At 39.6% G+C, this 21,494-nt stretch overlaps 1 protein-coding gene across 1 annotated transcript; it reads right to left on the reverse strand.

Moving 5' to 3' along the window:
• Positions 1-414: 414 nt before the first annotated feature.
• EDNRB (endothelin receptor type B) lies at positions 415-17,647 on the reverse strand. Its single transcript, XM_065861351.2, has 8 exons — positions 17,522-17,647; positions 16,759-17,266; positions 8,047-8,159; positions 7,675-7,879; positions 7,188-7,337; positions 6,099-6,232; positions 5,421-5,529; positions 415-3,887 (listed from the first exon to the last, which is right to left on the reverse strand). Exons 2-8 carry the CDS (start codon positions 17,221-17,223, stop codon positions 3,756-3,758), a joined length of 1,308 nt encoding a protein of 435 aa, XP_065717423.2. The 5' UTR covers positions 17,224-17,266; positions 17,522-17,647; the 3' UTR covers positions 415-3,755.
• Positions 17,648-21,494: the final 3,847 nt, after the last annotated feature.

Below are 21,494 nucleotides of genomic sequence, written 5' to 3' on the forward strand. Positions count from 1 at the left end.
ATACGCACAGAACTACCCTGGGAGTGTACAAAGGGATGATGGTTTTCATGAGGCATATTGCAGCATTGAGTGTACGCACTTCTTAATTAATAAACCAAAAGTTTTATGCCTTTTATTTGTGATGTCCCTAACATAGGAGGATTTTTGACTATATATGGATGTGTAGAGAAGAGATTGCAACTGATATTTTGAGCAAAAACAAACAGAGCGAAGAAAGGCATGACTGATTGTTCCAACAAACAGACAGTTTTGCAATGCGTATGCAAGTCTGAACTCTCTCCAGTTTTCAGCTATATAAAACTATCCCTCTCAAAAGCTTCATTTTTTAGTTCTGAATTGCTTACTTCTCTTTTACATCACTGTCAGTGTTTAACAATTAAATGTGACCCCATAAAAGAAAAAAGGTCAGACATCTTTTTGTAATGAATGAAAATTACAAATATTTTATTGGCAATTTAGTATGTTTACACTGTTTGAACCACATAAGTTGCTATTTTAAGTGACCACAGAAACTGATATATAGAATTATTTTACACAGCTATACAGAACAATAAAAAAATCCTTTTAACATTTTCTCAATACATACAACATTCTCTTGCTAAGCCAGGTGTGTGTTGATTAAGAGCTGTTCTGGACACTGATGCCACAGCTCACAGTAGATGTTCCATAAACATCAAATTTTGCATTTGATTCTGACGTGTAGTACCAGTGTATTAGTTCAATCCACCCAGTCTGAAATGCCCTCTCTTAACTCTGAGAGAGCTGTGGGCTGGTAGAGTTCAGAGTAGATGGGGAAGTAAAATCTAACAACTACCTGAAGGCTGAAACACAGAGATGTGATGTAGTTCCTTACAAGTTTATTTTTGCTCAGTTCAAGCCATTCTGTGTCAGCTCTTCAGGCCATCGGGACATATGACTCTTACTCTGTCACATCACTCTGGACAAGCACGTTGTTGTTCTCCTGCCTGTGATCCCCTGTTTGAGGCTTAGAGAGCCTTAGTCTGGCTGTTTTAGCCCACAAGCTGATTTTACCTTTTTTTTAGAAAACAAAACCAAAAACAAACGCTTTTCAAAAACATTCCTTTTTAAAAAAAACAAAAGCAAAAAACCCCAAAACTTTAACATTTCTGTTTAAGGTAGCAAATGTCAGCTAGGTTTTTAAAGAGCTATTGCTGTGCCCTAATTCTGCTCTGACTAAATTGAATAAACATTCATGGATTTCAATGGATGGAGGAATAGACCTGTACTGACAACTTCAGAAAATCCCTGTCTTCAGTATAAAGAAATTTAATCTTAGCCAGAGTACAGATGCATTAGAGCTCTCCTGTGTATTCTTTTAACTGTATGACAACAGAAGTTTAGAAAATTTTTCTTGAAGGCAATGAGAGCTTCAGTAAAAATACTGCTTTGAAAAATACTGCAAAAAAAAAAGATTAAAAGTTTACTAATACATATATATTAACTCCAAATTGTGGGAAGCACATATGGTTTTTATTTGCAAAACGTAAATGTCCGACTTAGCAGGACTTGTCTTAACAAAGAATTAGTCAAGAAAAAATGAAAAATATGTTACATATTTGCCAATACAACAGCTACATTTTAAATAAAAATAACAATAATATACATGTACAATATTGTAATGATATAATTTGATGAAAATAACACTGATCAGTATCAAAATTAGGTTTTAACTGATTATCCATCCTTAACAGATGAAACACATTTCACAGAAATAGATGTAGGCAGGGTGAAGTGATATTCATGGCTTATTGTGAGAAAGTTAAAATGAAAATTAAGGTAAAAATGATAAAGAACAAAGCTTTAAATAGATTTATATTTATAAAAGTTCAGCATTATAGCAGTTGGGTACATGTGCTGCAGAAAGATGGTGACAGCAACCTAATGGTAGACAAAATACACACTTGCACACATATTTGCACACACATCCACGTGCCCATGCTCGAATGCATGTGCGTAGGTTCTCAGCTTGATTATACAAGCATACACTTACTAGCTTTTGATGGGGCAACACTAGGAATGGGATTCACCTCTCCTGCTTTTAGCTGTCTGCAAGGCAGCTGTAGCTACCTGAAGTCAGATGAGATGAAACCCATCTAAGGTAGCATCAGCTGAACATTTTTATGAAAACTGTTTTAATGCTGAGCATTGTTAAAGGCACTTTATTAAAAAATCTGAAATTAATCAAGACTGGAAAAAAAAGGTAAAAATCCTTATATGTGGAATTTGGAAATTAAAAAACGTTCCTGAGTTTTGATAAATATTTTTATTATACTAAAATACCATGCCTATTGAAAAATGTATTTTATAAAATCATGTTATATGACATTTTTTCTCAAAAAACTCATGCCTTGGTGCATGAGGTATTTTAATAAGTATTTGGAGACATCTGTAACAAATCAATAGGAAATGAAAAGCCAAAGAATGACCTGTCGTGCATGTACAAAATACGCGTTGCTCCTGGCAACACGCATCGTGTTTACTACAGGCATCTTTATCTTTCTGTTTTCTTATAGGGTCCTGCCCATATTTTAATACTTTATAATTAATTATGCTTCACTAAACTATTTACAGAAGCAGAAACTAATCACACATCTTCTTCAGCCCATAAATATGGAACTACAGAAGTAGAACTTATTTTAAAACAGTACGAAGATGAGCGTGCTACATAGTACTATTCTCTAGAAGTACAGTTCATGAGTTATTTTCTTCATGAAGACTTAAATCTAAATGAAAATAGAAGTTCAGATTCTCCCTCTGTTACATTTTTTCCACCTGCTATTTCTAAAGGGTTTTGCCCCGAGGCAGTATTTGGACTGCAGAAACACTTTTGAATTGTTGCAAAAGTATCTCAAGTAAAGAACCATCAGGCTCTTGAATGCCCACTGTTTACAAGGGTACAATCAATTTGTTTTCAGTTAAGAATAGCTGATTTCCAATAACAGCCATCATTTGTATGGTTCCAGTAGCATTAATTTTTGCTTTTGGTGTTTTTCTCTCTCCTCCGCTGTCATTAAACACAGATAACATGGAAAAGGTAAAAGGGACCATACCCGAAGTGTTGCCAAATGCACTGAACACGCAAAGTGGTTACAGAATGGTATTTATAGAGGCCTTGGCAAGTTCCTTCTAACAGGTAAAAACAATCATCAGAGTGAAATGCAATTTTGACTTGACTGCATCCTTTAATATTTTCATTAGCTACCTCTATAGTACCCCTGATAGAAATTCTACTTTTTTACATTCAAACTTCTATTACAAAGTATTTCATGTTTTATTTAAAGAAACCCCCACAATAGTGATGGTGGTTATTCTGCTTTATAAAAGATAATACATTGAGTTATATATAATAATGGCTTTGATCCAATTAACATTATATTATACAGCTTAGCAATTACTGTGACTTCAGTTCCTACAACTGTTACAGCGAATACAAACGATTGGTTAATGTACAGGAAGTGGGGATGATTTGGAAGTGCTGATTCAGAAGTATTCAAGTGCTAACAATGACTTGTTCTTTCTACGCTTTTCTTCATGTTCCATAAATGACGATTTTATAAATGTCCATGATTTTGAACGTGACCCAGTTTTGGGACAATTATTTTTTTTATAAACTTTTTTTGTGCAAACACGAAACTAGCTTTTTCTAAACGTTACCATCTCATTAAAAGTACTTGCCACTTTTACTTAAAAAGACACCAGCATTAATATGAGAAAATATGCCTTTTACACTTGTTTTATGAAGAGCTGTACTTGTTACTGGAACGGAAATTATCATATCCGTGATCGTTAGCTTTGAACTTTAAACAGGACTGCCTTTCCTCCAGGGACAAGAGATCTTTGGATTGGCACCAGCAACACAAGCACGACTGTTAAAATAAAAGGAATAAACATTTTACATCATTTTTGAGTTGCACATGTGGCAAAATGCACCCAAGCGCTGCCCTTCTGCAGTGGTACAACAGGAAATGGCAAATGTGCAAGCTGCCTTTTTGGGATTACAGCATAAGCAAAGAAACAAGGTTAAGGTCTGCACTGCTCAAATGGCCACTAACTTAAGAATATCCCATCAGCAACCTGAGTGCTGGAGTGGAGGAAGAGTTATATTGAGTTATATATAATAATGGCCAAACACATACCACCTCGAGTTCGGTCTGTAATTCTAAATGCAACTGAAAATAAAATTTGATTTCTTGTTTTCCTTTCTCTGGTAATCTTTCTTGGAAAAAGTATGTGCACAGTAATCTATACTTTCTGAGCAAAATGCTGCTATTTAGTTGAATTTTGCAGGAGGAAAAAGAGTAGAACTAAGGAGGAGAATGATGAAAACCCACAGGTAGTTCAAACACTTGACAGATGTTCTGCAGGCTTTTTGCTATGTTACTGACTGGCCTTTGGGTGCTGGAAGTCAATCTGGAATCCTGCACACCCACTTGTTTCCACAGTCAGCATGCTACAGGTCTCTTAGGTGCTCTCAACTCCAGTGACTCTTTCAGGTGGCTGGCAACATAGACAGGAACAAGACTGACACTAAAGTCTCTGCAACCTGTGCTGCTGCAGTTACGAGGGAAATACCCAACAATATTAAATGTAGAGCTGACCGGCTTCTGATGGAAAGATATAGCCAGTAAGGAATTCACACAGCCAGGCAATAAGCCTTGCAGTGGCCAACTTTGAAATGCTTGGTAACAAAAGAAAAATAGAAGAATGTGTGGTAGGCAATGTAAGAACCCTAATACAGTGTTTGAAGACAGTAAGAGGCCACAAGAAAGGCCCAAATTTGGACATATTCCAAACAGAGATGAAGGCTGAAGGACTAATGGGCTGCAATACAAATGTAACCCAGAGCCTCAAATCCTACATGATGGAGAATTAGTACCCAGGACTATTCACTCAAACCAAGGCAAAACTACGAGCAGGTTCTTCTCATAAAATGTTGGCGTTGTAAAGGGATGAGTGGATACTTTCACCCTCTGCCTTACATAACGGCCTACTGATTTAAGTCCTCGGTCAGGCTGGGGGGAATCCAGGGTCAGTGCCCTCCCCATTGGGTTGCAGAGGATATGGCTACGTGAATCTCTGCAGCGCGGTCAGAGTCTGCTTTGTCAGGGCTCTGGAAGTGGCTGGGTGCCAAGTCCAGTCAGGAAGTGATGAAGCACTGATTAGCACGGTGCCGAGAGGGTTTATTGTGTACTCCTCTCTTTTGCTTACTGTCCCTAGGAATCCTTAATTCCTTTCTTTGTAACTTTTCCACAGGAGAGCGAGAGAACATCTACCATAACCCAGTTAAAATTTAAAATAAAATGTAATGACCATTTAAAACACTTTGTACATGTTATGGAATGAATTTTCCTGCTGACATCACACTTGAAACAGAGGAGCGCCTTCCAGCAGTCTCTTACCTTAAAGCAGTTTTGGAATCTTTTGCTCACCAAATACAGAGCTATAGGATTGATGCAGGAATTCAGTGAAGCCATGTTAATACCAATGTAGTCCATCACAAGAAAAAAGCTGTGTGGAAAATCAAGTCAGACACTTCTTATTTTCTCTGAAAAGGTTTAGTAGAGGTTTACAACTACACAAATTGGATTCAGCTTCACTCAACCAAGACTAACTATTAAATGCAATAGTAAAAGGGCTTATATCAACAGGATTAACTTATGGAGGTAACAATGGTGCTCAATAATAAAAGTTAGAATCAGTACACTGCTCTCGTAAGAGTAATTTTAGAAGATTCAGCCACTTTATCTTGTAGGAAGGAATATTCATGAGGTTGTCCTCAAAGATTTAATCCTGTTCTGTTGAAAGGGAAAACTGGGACAGAAATCCCCCCCTCCACCCACATAAAGCCACAAAACACCAGCACAGTCCCAAAAAGGACTAGGAGAAGACAGGCAAGCAGGACAGAAGTCCTGTGTTCATGGGATTCCTCCTAATTTCCTAACTCTGCTACTGGAGTGAAACCTGAGTGTTCTAGATGAAGAAGCAGGGAGAACTTCAGACTCCAGGACCAAGCTAGTTCATTAGGAAATCCAAATTTGCTCAAGGAGAATGTCAGCATTTTATTTTTACAGTCTCACCTTAAAAGTTCACATCTGTTGGGGTCCTTCTGATCGTAAATAGTGAGCTTCAATATTCTGCTTAAGTGAAGTGGGAGCCAACACAAGGCAAAAACAAGTACCAGACAGAACACAGTTTTGGCCACCTCACGTCTCTGAAAAAGAAAATTGGACAGAACAGTGTTATAGTTCCTGTCTCTCTCTTGATTGTTGTTGTGTTCTAATATTCAAATGCTTAATAAACAAAACAAAAACCCTACCAAAACAGGAGTTAGGAGACATCCAATACCTTATTTTATTGCAATATGTACTTAATATTTTCTTTTGTTTTAGATGACTTCCACTGATTCTCTGTATCTCTAATTTTTTAAAGTATGAATAATAATATGAAAACTCAAAGACATGAAAGCAGTAATTTACGTTAAAATGAAGAACACATTCATCTTCCCAATCACATTCAAATACCAGCTTGTTTTCAATTGCATTTTCTTGTGCTTTGATCTCAGGTCTTATTTTAAATGCCTCAAGAGATTTCAATTACAGCCTTAATGAGGTAAGAGGAAAGCAGCACAAATATACATTATAGTACAAATGTAGTTTAATTCTAGTGATGTATGATGTTTGTGTCTGGTGCTCTACTAACTTGGAATGTATTTTGGAATGTGTTTTGTTTGCCTAACATATACTGCTAACCTCGCTATAGTTCAGCATGAAACTGCTTCAAAACAATTAACAAATTTATAGCACCAGTTTCTAGATTACAGCATGATCTCTGTTTTCATTACAAAATATCCAGTTCTCATTATTGTAAAGAAAATGTAAAGACTATAAAATTTGAAGGACTAACTCCAAACAAGAAAAAAGAAAAAACACAGTTTTGTGATTGCCAGTGAAAATCTTAGGTTTCTGAGGGCTCTGAGATTATTTATATATTTATATATACATACACACATATATGAAATCAGCAGCACCACTGTTAGGAAACTTCTCCTTAGTAGTAATCTTGAAGTCATTATATAAGAACAGAATAATGGTGTGGCAGTAAAGTCAGTAATTGTATTATTGTCATCCTCTCTACAGTCAGCAGAGTCATCAGGGATAAATTTTTACCTGTTTTAAGTGGTCATTTAAAGCGATCTGCATCCCACTTTTCTTTCGTAACATCTCGCAGGTCATGAGAGTATAGAAAAATGCCGTGATAGCCAGTGGCAAACAGAAGTAAAAGCTAAACAGCCACCAGTCTTTAGCTTGCTTGTAAAACTAGAAGGAAAACAAAAGTAAACACATTGTTAGGAGTTGAATGCTGAGCATTTTTGGAAACCATGCTATAACTAATTGGTCAATCTGTCCTGAAAAGCATCTCTACAAGGAATACATGAGAAAATGTGACAAGATAGTAATATGCTCAAAGCCCACAAAAAGACAGGAGTTTCTGAATGCTATTCTTCTAACTGATATACTTCAGAAATTTGTCAGCATTTCGTTTGAACATCATATTCACCTACATTTCAGAAAGATTTGTGCACATTACAATCCACGAGACACTAAGAAGATCCAAGGAACTGTTACGGAAATTTTATAAACATGGGTGTCTTACCATCATAAAGGAGCTTTTCTGTGTGGGGTGAAGTAAGCAGATTCTAAGATCCTTTCCTCTGTACTCCATCGTAATCATGTCAAATGCAATAGCTTCTGGAACAGCCAGTATCACCGATATAACCCAGATCAGCACAATTTCAACAGCTGTCCACTTCGGCACTCCAATTCCTTTAATGCGACTCCAAGAAGCAACTGCTCGGTACCTGAAGCAACAGCACACGTTTGCAAATTAAAATATAAGAAAACTCACCTGATTTAACTGGCTTAAAATCAGTTTATTTGTATTACATCATCTGAGTGGAAAGATAAACTTGAGAAAATGCCCGCATTTAAAACAAATTGTAGAGTTTGATGAAAAAATAGGTCTCACCTATCTATACTGAGGGCACACAAACTCAACACTGTGATGCCCACTGATGCCTTTTGAATGAAGGGTACTAATTTGCACATTTCAACACCGAAGGGCCAGTCCTCTGCAAGCAGCTGTGAAAAGAAAACAACAATTAGAAATTAATCATTTAAAAAAATTAATTCCCAAAGCTTCAACATGGACTTTTCTCTTGGATTTTTCTTGTCATTGTTTTTTTCTTCCACCATGTAAAAGTTAGTCAGGAAGAACACTTCCACAAGGGAGTCTCCAAGGTCTGTATCCTAAAAACTAAGCAGTAACACCCCAGCTGCTCTCTGGTTGGGCAAGGATATGAATAAAGGCTTAGTCCCAACTTCTTAAGCCCTGCACGGTTCACTCGTTTTTTGCTTCTAACTTTACCAACCCACCACTATTGTTTATGATAAAAAAATTATTGAGAAAGTGAGGATTTCCCTCACATTTGTATTGGCTTTATCTGTCTTGAGTGTTCATTGCTTTTCTTACATGTTCCAAGTAACTTTTACTAGAAATACAGAAAATTACTTGACGCTCATCAGAACAGGGACAAAGCCAACAACTACACGTCTGTGGTGGGGTTTATTTGAAGCTTGATGTGTAGGCAGGCAACACTGCATAGCAATATATCCTGTAGTTTTTAGCTGACCATCTCATAATGAAAGAAGGGTCCCACTGAACAACCAGGGAGCCTAAAGAGTCAGTTTGAACTAAATGTTTCGCAGCAGGTCAAGACAGATCAGATGAATCCCGCACTGAAGACACTTATTGACCGATTTTCCAATGATTCTGTATTCCAATACCAAAAGGACCATCTGCATTCTCAAACATACCTGTAAATGCTATGGAATAAAGAAAACATCACAATGAATTTTAGGTTGGTTCAATTGCACTTTGGGTTGTGCACTTTAATGGAAATTTTCTGCCACATCTCCAGTGATATCTTTGAGCTGATTTAGAGGACATGATGTACTGGACACAGAAAGCACCTTTCTCACACCCGATGCAATTAACTGTTCACCCATAACTTTAGTTTAGAAACATTTAATCTTTGTACTATGTTGAGAGCTGCTCTAATGGCTCAAATACACCATAGCAGCAGCCAAATCTCCCAGTTCCTCGTGAAAACAAGACTCTCCAAAACAGAGGTCATGCCAAGAAATAGTCGCAATCATTATACAGAAATAAACTTTCGGAGTTTCTGTAATTAGTTATATTATCTAAGCCCATCTGTTTTTCCTCACTTTCTTCAAATGAGGCCTTTTGGATCTGTTGCAGATACAGAGCAACAAAACGTAAAAGGAGAGGAAAGAACAACAACTACCCAAAAGACACTTGCAAAAACTTTCCCTTGGTTCAGGTTGCTTCAAACATCTCTTTTAACAGGGATGCAAGAAAAAAAGAAATAGACAATCATACTGTATAGATTCTGCTGGGGACCAAAATGATTGAAAATAGCCGCAGAGTTGCCTGCTCATGTTGGTTAGGTTCAGAAAGGTCTGTAAGCACACATACGTGTGCATCTAAGGATAAGCAGTTCTGAGGTCTAAGACAGTTTTTTGAAAAGCCCTGATATAATTTCAGTAAGTATAATTTTATTTTAACACAAAGGAAATAAAGTACTTTTCATAACTATGTGCTTTTGTAAATCCCTATGAAATACCCATCAGTATTTTCAGGTACCAGAATACCTTCAGAAACCAGTTTTAGTTCTGTGCTGAAATGGGATCTTTGAAAGATGAGCCGTAGGAAAACTGTAACATAGCCCAGCTTTGATCAATGTCTTAAATGATCTACTTAAGTAAGACAAAGAGTATAATGCTTCTGCAGAAATTAGGCAGAAAAATGAATTCTAAGGATTTAACTTTCTTGAGAATTGTTTGGAAAGTAATAAAGCAGAGGAAGTAGGGATGAGGCTGTAACAACCATACAGTATCTTTTACTTATGTGATGTGGGAAAATAACTCAATCTGTAATTAAGGTATTATCAGTAAAGCCTCTCCTTGAGAGTTCTTTTGAATTACTGTAAGGGGTTGGTAGTAACAAACTACTATTAAAATTGCAATGTTAATAATTACAGGTGTTCTAAATGCACACTCAACAGAATCCAGTAACACCTGGACTAATGTAATTTCTATCAATCAGGCACTGAACCTCCAGCCCATCACACTTGCTTGCTACAGGAATCAAGGACCGGGTAGCAAGCATATTGTACACATTATAGTATATACTGTATATTGTACATGTGTATATATTAAACCAGAGATGACTCATTAAAAAAGCACTTCAAAATTTAAAACTTTTGTAGTTCATTGAACTAAAATTCAGAATTTTGATCAAATTTCTGCTGGCAGATTCTGTTGAATTTTAGCTACAAGTAGCCAGTGTATGTGCCAGACACTCCCTCTCTCTCTTCCCTGAAATCCCAACAGTTTAGCCACACATTGGAGACTTCCCTGAACTAATAATGCTTATCTCTCAGGTGCAGACAGTCACACCTGTGCTCCAAGCTGACTGGATTTGTGCCAGCTCCAGTTTTGGAGCCATATGGCTGGATTATAACAGGGTTGCACACGAGTGAATGCGTTCTACTGAAAGGGTGCATTAGCTTGCGTTTAGCATAACATAAACATTTTACTTACATTCAGCCAACTTAAATCAGGGGCAGAATGGACACACAGCTGTCTGCACTGGATTGGAAAAACATGTCCTTTATCTCTTGCAGCTGATGTGTTTGAAACTTGAGTATTTTAGGGCATGAGTCACAAGTTTCTCTATCACAGGATTTCAAGTGGTTAATTATATGCTTTGTAGCAAAAACTTGAAAACATAAAGTAAAAACTACAATGTTTTAATTGCTGAGTTATGCCTCCTTATTGTTTCTGTTTTCCCTCTGTATTTCCATTTCCTCAAAACATTGTCTTAAAGTACAGTGAAAACCACTGTTAAATATTCAGTAATATCATTTTTGTGGACAAGAGGAATAATTATTCTTAGAAAAATACAGATGTAGTCTAATGCAATTTCATACCGGTAAAACTTACTTTCTTATTATTCATAATAAGGTATCTGTACGAAGAGTGACACTACGAATTACAAATGACTTAAGAGTTATGGGACACTGCCAAGGGGCAGCAAAGAGAAAAATAATGTTGTGTTTTTCAGCAGTAAAATGCCAAGAGAAGTCTACCACTGGCTGGATTCCGAGTGACATTTTCCAATGGTTTATAGTCACTTACTTTACACGGGCAAAGTTTTAACTGCTAAGTCACAGAAATGTGTTGAAGATGAAGTGAAATAGAACAAAAGGAAAGGGAACACATTGCAGAATGAAGAGAAATCATACTTAAAAAGAACTAATACATCTGATGCACTCCTAACCAACACTTTCTTAGACCAGGCACAGGTTTGAGCCTAAACTGATGTGAAAGATGCACAGCTACGGAAGTAGCCCCAAGAGATGTTGTGACTCAGAGACACACCTGCGAGTTGCAACTCCTGCCCTGTTTCCTTTTGGTTTTGTAGGAACAGATGGATGCTTGTAATTCGCTGCTGGAATATGCCAGCATGTGAGCACCATCCGCTGCTCTCAGTGGCTCAGCTGCTGTGGCCACCAGCCAGAAGGCTGATGCCACAGCTCCAACTCACTGCTTGTTGACTTCCTGCAGTTGGGCATGAAAAAAGTAGCAAAGTGTGCACTTATTTACATCAGTGACTTCGTCCTAAGCAATAAATGCACAGGGAAACACAGAGCAGGGATTTGTACTTCCTCCTCGCTGTGTGTTCGCAGCAAGTCTAGTTCAGAGGACGACAGGACTCGATTTTCATAAATAGGAATTGCAGAGTGACATTGGAAATCAGACATGCAACTGTGCACCTAATTCACAAGCCACTTTTTCTCAATATATCTGTGAAATGACTGGCAGAGTTTCACCCAACACTTTTGAGACAAAGAGGTCATGCAGATGAAGTATTTTTCAGTATTTCATAGGAGCATTTTTCAAAACACGAAGTTTACCCAGGAAACTAAGCTTATGGTCAGGGATAACTCAGACAACATTACAAAACTTATTAATATTTAACAATAATTATGAAGTCAGGGTGGGGATCTTCCCTCTAGACAAGAAAATATAATTCCATCTTCCTAGTTAAGAATGTTTTACTATGGTATATCCAATAAACAGCATAAATCTTAATGAGGCACACAATTAGTCTCTTTTCCTGTGTCTTTAATAGTAATTTCTGCTTAGGAAGCTTCATTTAAAAAAAGAAAAAACAAACTGACTTCAGATTAAATACTGTTAAATCATACAGACATCTTGAAAATTACAGGAACCTCATAACGTCTTGTCAAAGTCAAAAGATTCTGCAGTCTCACAATTTGAGGGAAATGACAGCGTCAAAATTAACTGTTAAGAAAGTCATGCTGCTGTCAGAGTGGGAAGTGTAAACACAGGGCAGAAGCAAAAAACAAATAAGAGGCTGAAAACTTGTTTTGAAATTTGTCACATGTATTTTCTGAGTGAATGTATACAGAATAAATGCATACATAATGAAAAAAACTGCTCTAAATTTACAAGCCTATACTGGCGTCATTTAATGTATTTCAGTTTGGAGATCCATCATTTAAACTATGTACGTGTACTTTCAACAACACAAAGACATTTAGTTTCACTACCCTGCATATTGGACTTCAGAGAAGATTGTTCCCATCTAACAAAGTTACCCACCATTGCATGTAAAGTCTGACAGGTTCCTCCACTGGACAATTCAGATCTTTCTTACGTGTCTATAATCTGCACTTGTTGACCATAAAGGGTTCTTAAGCAAACTAGTCTTCTAGCTTAATATGGTCAGAGATCAACAAACTTAGTGTAAGAAATTCTGTGATCAACTTTCCAAGACCTCAAGTGATTCAGATGTTGAAAAAAAGGAAACAATGCACTTCTCCCAATAAAACTGATGTTATCTTTAACATCAGAAGGAGCAGTGGCCAAGAGTTGAATTATGGAATAGTAACAATGTTTTCTAAAGACAAGGACCTTGGCTTTTTTTTGGAAAGTTAGGAAAAGATTGGCTTTGTCATGACGCATGCTCAACAGGTACTTGCATTACAAGAGTTAGTAAGGTCATCACAAAGACATCTCCATGGAAACCCTGTCTTATTCAGAGCACAGCTGGATTAACAAAGGAGCCAGTTTGCGTCTACATGGGATATGCAGTCCCTACTTTGTTTTTTCTTATCTTTCAAGTGCTTGACAACGCTATATAATGTTAACGATATTTTTCATGTAGTCCCTAAAATACATTGCCTACAAAGCTGACTTTGGCCTTTGATCATTGGCTTGGATAAAGACCATTTTTTGTTCATTTCCTGGAAATTTTTTTCTCCACTTTTCCATTGTGTTCTGAGATAAACGAATCTGTCACAGTATTTCCAGGTAGATATTCATCCTCAGTTATTTGTATAGCAAATTGATAGCCAGAGTTCAGAAAGTCACACAAGAGTGTGCAGAGGATAGCTTGTTCTCCCTGTCAAAAATTCATTGGAACATGACAAGAAATTGGATTTAATATAAGAGAACAAACATTACAAAATGAGAGACATTGTCTATGTATCAGAAGAGAAATCATGTTATATTATTTTATTACAGTTTTTTAAAGTGCATGTTATCTCATTATGCCTATATGCATAAGAAGTAGAACTAATGTAAGCTTGGAATTTCTAATCCTGATGTTGTTTTGGTGACTTATACATGGGAGTTACCAACTTTATTGACTTGGAAAACTGAGCGCAATCTTCCAGAACCACAGACCTGTATTGTGAGGTGTGCAAGCTGCCACTGTCTTGTCTTCCAAAGATTAAGTACAGAGAGGGACATAAAAAGCTTACTGACCACTGAAACACAGTATGTCCTACTCTATTCTTCTGTTCCTTATGTTCACACTTTTATCTGCTATTTGCAGCCTCAAATTAACAAACACATGCTTACTTGTCTGTTTAGTGAAGCTGTTGACCAGGCATAGGACCACCTTCACGCCCAATTAGTAGCAGTTTTGCAAAGTGTCTACACTGCCACAATATTACATCCTGCAGAATGACTGTCTCAGACTTTCCTCTCCTTCCTATTCTTCAGTTTTCGGGGTTCAGCCAAAATCAGATTGTTTACCAGAACCCTGAACACTGAAAAAGTCTTCCAGGTTCTGCATACCGGAACTGAACGCTTTTCATACCCTCATTTCATACCCAGTTTCCCAATTGTATGACAAATTCCAATACTTTCAGTTTTCTGCTGAATGTATTGATTGATATTCATATTTATCAAGTGCAATGGACTAATTAGCATCTTATACATTGGGTTACATTTGTCTCAAAATCTAGGTACCACCTGCTTTTCTTCAGATATCCTCAATGTAAATTTTCATTTGCGTATTTTCTCAGCTACTTACATATTCACTTAAATAGTCACAAGGGACATCTTTTGCAGTTATCACTTTTAATAGCTAAAAAAATGCGGCTCCTAGTGCAAATTCTGAGTTCTCTCCTATAGATCTGGAAAGAATTCACAGATACTTTCGTACTTTCTACTACAAGTGTTGTTGAGCAAACTACTGGCATTTTATTAACTTGAGAAATTCTCTCACACTCTTTTTCCAAGCAGATGTCTGAGGATCTGTTTCATCCAGGTTTAAATTGCTTCAAATTGCAAGTTACAACTGCTAAGTATACTTGATTTACAAACTAAGCCTTTGCTAGCCTTTGTTCTTCCTATACTGCTGGGTGATTATAGCCAGCTTTTGATTGCACTACTGTACTCTCCCTCATAAGGTTGCTCTGCCGGTGTAATTAAATGGGATGTGAAGTTTATAAAAAGTTATCATCAACTCAAACTGCGCTCAGACTCTTAATTTTGATTAAATAGACACAATATCTAATGTTTGGGGATTTTTTCAACTTACATATATTCAGAAATCCTGTTTTAAACCAGCAAATATTAGACTCACTATTGTAAGGGATAATATAAATTTATTATGAGCTATTCATCAATATGATTAGCAGCATGGGAGATTTAGCACCTTGGAGCTATTGCTTAGCTCCTGGCATTGTCATCAGCACAATAAAAATCCTGGATGTGTACCTGGTATATCATTTATTGGTTTGCAAACTGACCTTTTACCCCTCCCACTCCAGCCTCCTCAGAATGATATACTTAGTGATATTCGATCAAGATATGGACTGTGGTATGATATTGCATGTTATCATTAGTTTAAGTTTGAAATAGTGTCACTGCTCAGTACAAAGACTTGTACTGAGCAGCTGTTATTGATTTTATGGTTTTGATTTTTCTGAGACAAAAGGTTATTTTTGTTAAATATATTTTTTTACAAAAATACATTTTTTTTTTCAGAAGAGTTTACTTTTAAGTATTTTGTTTCATAAATCCCAGTCTCAGAAGAGTACATGCCTCACAAGACCTATGCTGAGTGTATAGTATGGAAAATATCAAAACCTCAAATCAAAAGGACTCCCATGTAATCCAAATTACCTGGCTCATGAATTTACTCAGTTATGATGAGTTCTAAGTTCTCCGCTTTATAATAGTTCGATACTTTAAAAGGATAAAGACACCACATTCTCCCACTTCAACAGCTTCTGGGAATAAACACTACAGATACCTAAGGCAAAATTCAAACCCCCTCCCTTCAATGTGATTTTCCAAAGTCAAAAGTAAGTTTAACATCTTGCCTAAAGCGAGGAGAAGGAATAGATGAAGACTCTCATATTCACTTTACGCAGTAACGGAGGTGTATTCAGGGACCCAGAATGTAAACTTTCAAGGCAGAAAGTACCTTGTTACTTCCAGCATCCCTCCCAAGAGTGCTGATGGTAACTAGAGGCTGGATTCAACTGCCCAACGAATTCCTAAGGACAAGTGGACTGCACAAGCTGGGTAGATGACACAGTTACTCCTTCTGTGGCACATCTTATCACGTCAAAGAGCAGGGTAAAGGAGCAAGAGCAGCAAATGTGCCTTGCTACCTCTCGGCTGCCCATGCTGCAACAGGGGTGAATAGGGGAAAGGGTTCACAGCTCAGGAGAGCATCAGGGCTCAGAGATCATCATGCCTCACAACCCCTGCATAGAATTATACCTCTCAGCTGAATGATGCTGAAAAAAAAACCCATGCCAACAGCGACTGTACAGACCTATGTACTGCATCAAGCCAGCCCCAGAAGACCAGGACGGACAAAGCAGTACCTACAGGAAAGGGTCTTCTCTGCCTCCCCTCCATTCCTCGGAGGAAAGGAGGGAAGCAACAAATCCACTCTGAGTTTAATTTATTGCATTTATTTCCTTTATCCCTGGGACAGCATTTGTTTCCAGGTGACTTTTAGAGCCTGGCCACCTCCACCTCTGCCCCATTCCCAGCCCGGACCACTGAGAAGAGTGGGACTGGGGCACAAAGAGGGTGACATCTAGGACAACAGCGACAACATCTGACCAGAATACCAGCCTCCGGCTGCTTTTTAGAATGAAATTAAGTCCTCGGGTGTCTCTCAGCCACGAAGGGGGTGCGTTTGAGCCCAGCACCCGTGGCGGTGCCAAGTGTCTGCCGGGAGCCGGCGAGAAGCCCCGAGGCGATCCAGCCTGACCCCCGTGCCCACTCCCGGACTCATCCCAGGCTCCCCGCTCACCTTGTAGACGTTGATGGGGATATCGATGATGATGTGGAGCAGGTCACCCAGTGCCAGGCTGGCAATGAGGATGTTTGGGCCATTCCTCATGCACTTGTTCTTGTAGATGATCCGCAGCAGTGTGGAGTTGCCGATGATGCCCAGGACGAAGACGAGGCAGGACACCACCGTGTTGATATACTTGAAAGTTTCCTTGATCTCCGTTTGTCCCGTACACATGGGGGGCGAGGCCGAGCGCGGCCGCCCTCCGGCGGCACCCCCGCCCTTGGGCAGCGCGGCCGGGCGGGAGGCGTTGGGCTCGGCGCCCCGCAGCGCGGGTATCCCGGCCGTCGGGGGGATGGCTGCCGGCGCGCTCTGCCTGCCCGGGCCCGGCGGCCGCGGGGACCCGTGGCCCTCGGCGGCGGCCCGACAGCTGAAGAGCAGCAGGAGGAGGGCGAGCAGCCGCCACCGTCGGGCGGTGGGCATGGCGCTGCGGCACGGCCGATCCCCCGTCGCCGTCAGCGCCGACCTGCGCGGAGAGAGGGGACAAGGCGTCAGCTGCGGGGACACCGCACCCCGCCGGTCGCCGCCATCGCTCCGTGCGCCCGCCGCCGGAGCTGGGGTACTGCCCGCCGCCGGGCGGGGACGGGCGGCGATGTCGGCGGTGCAGCCGGCAGAGCAGCGCCCAGGCGAAAACCTGCGCGGCGGCTGGGGCGAGAAGTTCCCGCCGGCCGGACCTGCTCGGCTTCGCCCTGTTCTCTCGCCCGCTCCTCTCTCTCCTCACCTCGCCGAGCGGAGCCGCGCAGATCCTCCCCGCCTGCCGGGCTCTGCCTGCCGAGCGAGGCAAACGCGCTCCGCCGGTCGCCGCGCTCCACACCCGGGTTGGCTGCCCTCTCCCGGGGCCGGCTGCCGCCTCTCGCTAGCGATGGGAGCCTCGGGCCGCGGAGGAGGGAGGGACGGGCACTTGCGGCAGGACCCGGCGGCCGTGAGTCTTGCTCCAAACCCCGCGGCTAAAGCTGAGCCAGCGGGGCAGGCCCCCCCCCTTTTCTAAAACATTCATCCGCATCTGGCCCATCAGTCACGGCCAGACCCCACCCGCGCCCTCCTCCCCACCCGCCCCCCCGCCGGCCGCGGGGCCGCCGCGGAGCCCTGCCCAGCCCAGCCCCTCCGCCCGCCGGCCCCGCGGTGCCTCGACCCGGCCGCTCTTAGGGGTGCCCCGCGGCCCAAGGGCTCCGCACCTTGGTACCTACCAGACGATCGACTCTGCCCCTCTTGCCATCCACCCACCTCGTCTTGTACCAGGTTGATTGTGACAGCCTAAAGAAGTAATTCTGAGAGTTCTGAAACAATTTTTTTTTCAGGTCGGAAGGGTTGTTACAAGAGGTTTTGGCATCGTTAGAGGATGCCTGCGGAGAGGAAGAGGGCTTTACCCTGCTGTCTTCTCCGAGACCCGTTCTCAGTAGCTGGGTACGGAATTCTCCCTCCGCATTTTATTCCCACATGCGGACAGACCCCTCACACTTCCACAGTGGCAAAAATGTGGGATGAAGAAGATGCTTGTGCCGCGCCTACGAGATTAGTACGACGTTTTAAAGCGCTTCACACACCAGGTTACTTCGTATACTCTTCTTAGGTGAGAAATAGTGTTTTGACTGTTCTGAGGTTGCAGTGATCGTGCTTGGTTATCTAGTCGCCGCTTTGGGCAGCCCTTGGCAACGCATCTGATCTCAGCGAGCTCGTTCCAGTCGTTGCGCCGGTCAGTGAAGCGTAAGAAAAGGAGCAAAGAGATTTGCACAGGATTTTGTAGAGACTAAGAACAGCCTGTGAAGCTTGGAAACAATCGTATGTCTAACTAAAAAGAGTCAAATTTAACACTGTATTCTAGCATGTCTAGGTACACCTCCCTGAACTTTATTTTTTCGTGCTAGAAGCTGAATCATATGCAGAACATGAATGTATAGACACTTCGTTCATTACAGAAGTGACCCACTCACCTACATTATTGACATACTGGTAGGGGAAAACACTGAAAACCACTTTTCTTTCAAATCTCTCCCTAAAATTGCTGGTCTGATATATCTGATCTTTCCAGCATCTCCTGCTAACATTTTGGGCCACTGTAGCAGACAGCCTTTTCCTGTCCTCATTTAGCTTCCTTTTTGCATCTGCCACATGCAGCACCTTTCCCATTTAATCATTCTCCATCCATTTCCTAATTTAGCTGGTACCCTCATTTTTCTTCTCTGTTTTATATAGCAGTATTTGTGAAATAAAGGCACCACAGTCACTTCTAAACTGTGTGAGGGTAGCTGGAGGTTGACTGCACTCCAGCTGGAAGACCGATCTTTTCAGGTTCAGGCTTTTTCAGATAGTGTTTTGCAGCAGGATTTGTTTTGCAGTAGCCGGGCAGATTCCCCTCCCTATGACAGAAGTGTGAACATTGAATTAACCCTGTAGCATTCTGAGCCTTGGGGACTTAAAGTCTTTTCAGTTCTCACTTCTGCATTTTTTCAATTTCCAGTTCAGCGATCCGTAAGTGAACGATGTTTTGCTAAATGCCTTTTTGATTTTTATTGGAAACTCTTGCCAATTAACATGGCATTAACTTTTACCTTGAAATACTTTTTACTTGCAACATTCTTGCTAAGTCTCAAAGGCTTCTATGCTGATCCTGACCATCAGGAAGTAGATTGCAAGTACATTGAGATATATTTGCTAATGTTATAGTGCAGCTCCACAAACTACGTTTGCTACTGTTTAGTAACAACACCATTGCTGCCACTTACTTCAACTTCAGAAGTTTTAGTAATAGCAATTTGGTTTCAGAAATTTTTAGTGATAACATCAGTATGTACAGAACTCTGGGAAGCTGCTGATGCCTGAAATACATTACTCTGTAGTATTGCACAAAATGAGTCTATATGACAGAACACCTAAGCAGTTTCTGGCTCCCAACAGTTTGTCTGGGTCAACTCTTTCTATAGATGCTGTTGGTTATGATGAATAATGAAAAAAACTGACTGTTCATCAGAAAAGATGGGATAGTCAAGGAAATAACAACTAGCTAAGTTTACCACCCTTTTTGTTTCTATTTTTTTTTTTCAAGAGATAAGAATATTTGAGAATTTTTTAAAAAATCATATACTGCAGTAGAAGTCTGCTTTAATTAATGAAAAAGTAAAGAAAAACACAGTTTCACATAAATTCATATGAGGATTAAGATAATACTGTATTAAACACAGAGAACATAGTGTGGCAAATTAACTCTAGTTTAAATGAAGAAGCAACTAACAAGATTAATCTAGATTGCAACAAGAGAAAACCACATGTAAAAATAATAGGCTGGTGCCCCTTAAGTGGCCTCTGCTAATTAAGCTATGAAATAAATTCCTTACTGAACTATATGGAATTCGTTCTATAAGATTATGCAAACTTCTGCTGGTGTATCCAGCTTTCTTTTTTTTTTTTTTTCTAGAAAGCATAAGTACTCCTTTTCTTACAGAATGTTCACTTTTGTATGAAACAGGGAAAGCTGGATCATCATCTAAAAGATCCTCCAGACTGTCTGACACTCATTTTATTATATTCTGTACTGCCACTGCATTCCATCCTGCCAGTTATTAGCAATTGTATGAATTATAGCCAGTCACTATTTAATTATAAGTGAGACGCAATGTTTCAATCAATGGCTGATAAAGCTCTGAGTTTAGTGTGGTGTTTTTTTTTTTTTTTTTTTTTTTAATTGTAGTGTCATACAGAAAGTAAATAACAAAGATTATTCTAAGTAATATAAATAATGAGAAATGATCATAGCTATGGCATCAGAAAACCCTTTAATTGACAATGTCATGAGACACACCACAGGACTGTATATTTAATTCATATTGTACTCATTGAATCAATGGGAATTTTGTAATGAGTTTTCAGATACATTTGCAAATCTCATTAATTTTCTGTTGACATTGTTCAGTAACTAAGTAGCCTCAGAAATTTTTTTCTCATCAGACCTGCTTTTCTTCTCATTGATTTTGGTGGAAATTTGTCTACTAACTGGGGCAAGTCTGGGATGACTAGAAAGGGTAGCTGTCTCAGTGTGAGCCACACATTAGATGCAGGAGGTGAATTAAAATCAGAAAACAGCTTTAGGAGTTGGCACAGAAACATTACCAATAGCAATTTTAAAGGAATAAATGCACTTTTAGAAACTAGAGAAATTAGGATATTGCAGTTTTGTAACTGCACATTTTTATATACTAGACAGATGATACAGAAGAATGATGTTATCTATCTCATTTTTTTCCCTTTATTCTAAATCTATGCAAACATACAAAATTCTTTTTAGTGTTTTGTGAGGCTATGCTGTGTCTCTTCTTCTACAAAACTAAGAAACTTCTATAAATTATGGTGTTGGCTGTCAATTGCAGCATATTGACATTGCATCTGATTCTTGAGGCGGTGGAACAATATTTTATCTCAAAAGGTTATAATGAGACAGCAACAGTATATATCACAAATGAAGGATGAAGTTTGCATGCAGAAACCTGTAAATCACATTGGAAGTTATTCTGTATTTTATCTTAAAACAGAAAGATGCAAAACAATGAAAGACAATTAAATTTGAACTAAGAAAAAACCAAATATGTCTGTCTCTTACAGTCCATATTTATATTCATAGTTGTAGTTGTAGCTGTAGTTATAGTTACATGTTTTATAAATGGAATAAAGTTGAAGTTTCTAAGTCAGACTGATTGCTAACT

The sequence above is a fragment of the Patagioenas fasciata genome, chromosome 1 (genome assembly GCF_037038585.1).
Source record: "Patagioenas fasciata isolate bPatFas1 chromosome 1, bPatFas1.hap1, whole genome shotgun sequence".
Lineage (NCBI taxonomy): Eukaryota > Metazoa > Chordata > Aves > Columbiformes > Columbidae > Patagioenas > Patagioenas fasciata.

Excerpts from the sequence above, each read along its gene's own strand:
- EDNRB (XM_065861351.2), bottom strand. The coding sequence starts at position 17,223 with ATGCCCACCGCCCGACGGTGGCGGCTGCTCGCCCTCCTCCTGCTGCTC. Across the intron at positions 7,880-8,046 it reads TGTGCCCTCAGTATAGATAG|GTACCGAGCAGTTGCTTCTT; the intron begins GTGAGACCTATT and ends CTGTTGCTTCAG. Across the intron at positions 5,530-6,098 it reads AACAGATGTGAACTTTTAAG|CTTTTTTCTTGTGATGGACT; the intron begins GTGAGACTGTAA and ends TTTTCCACACAG.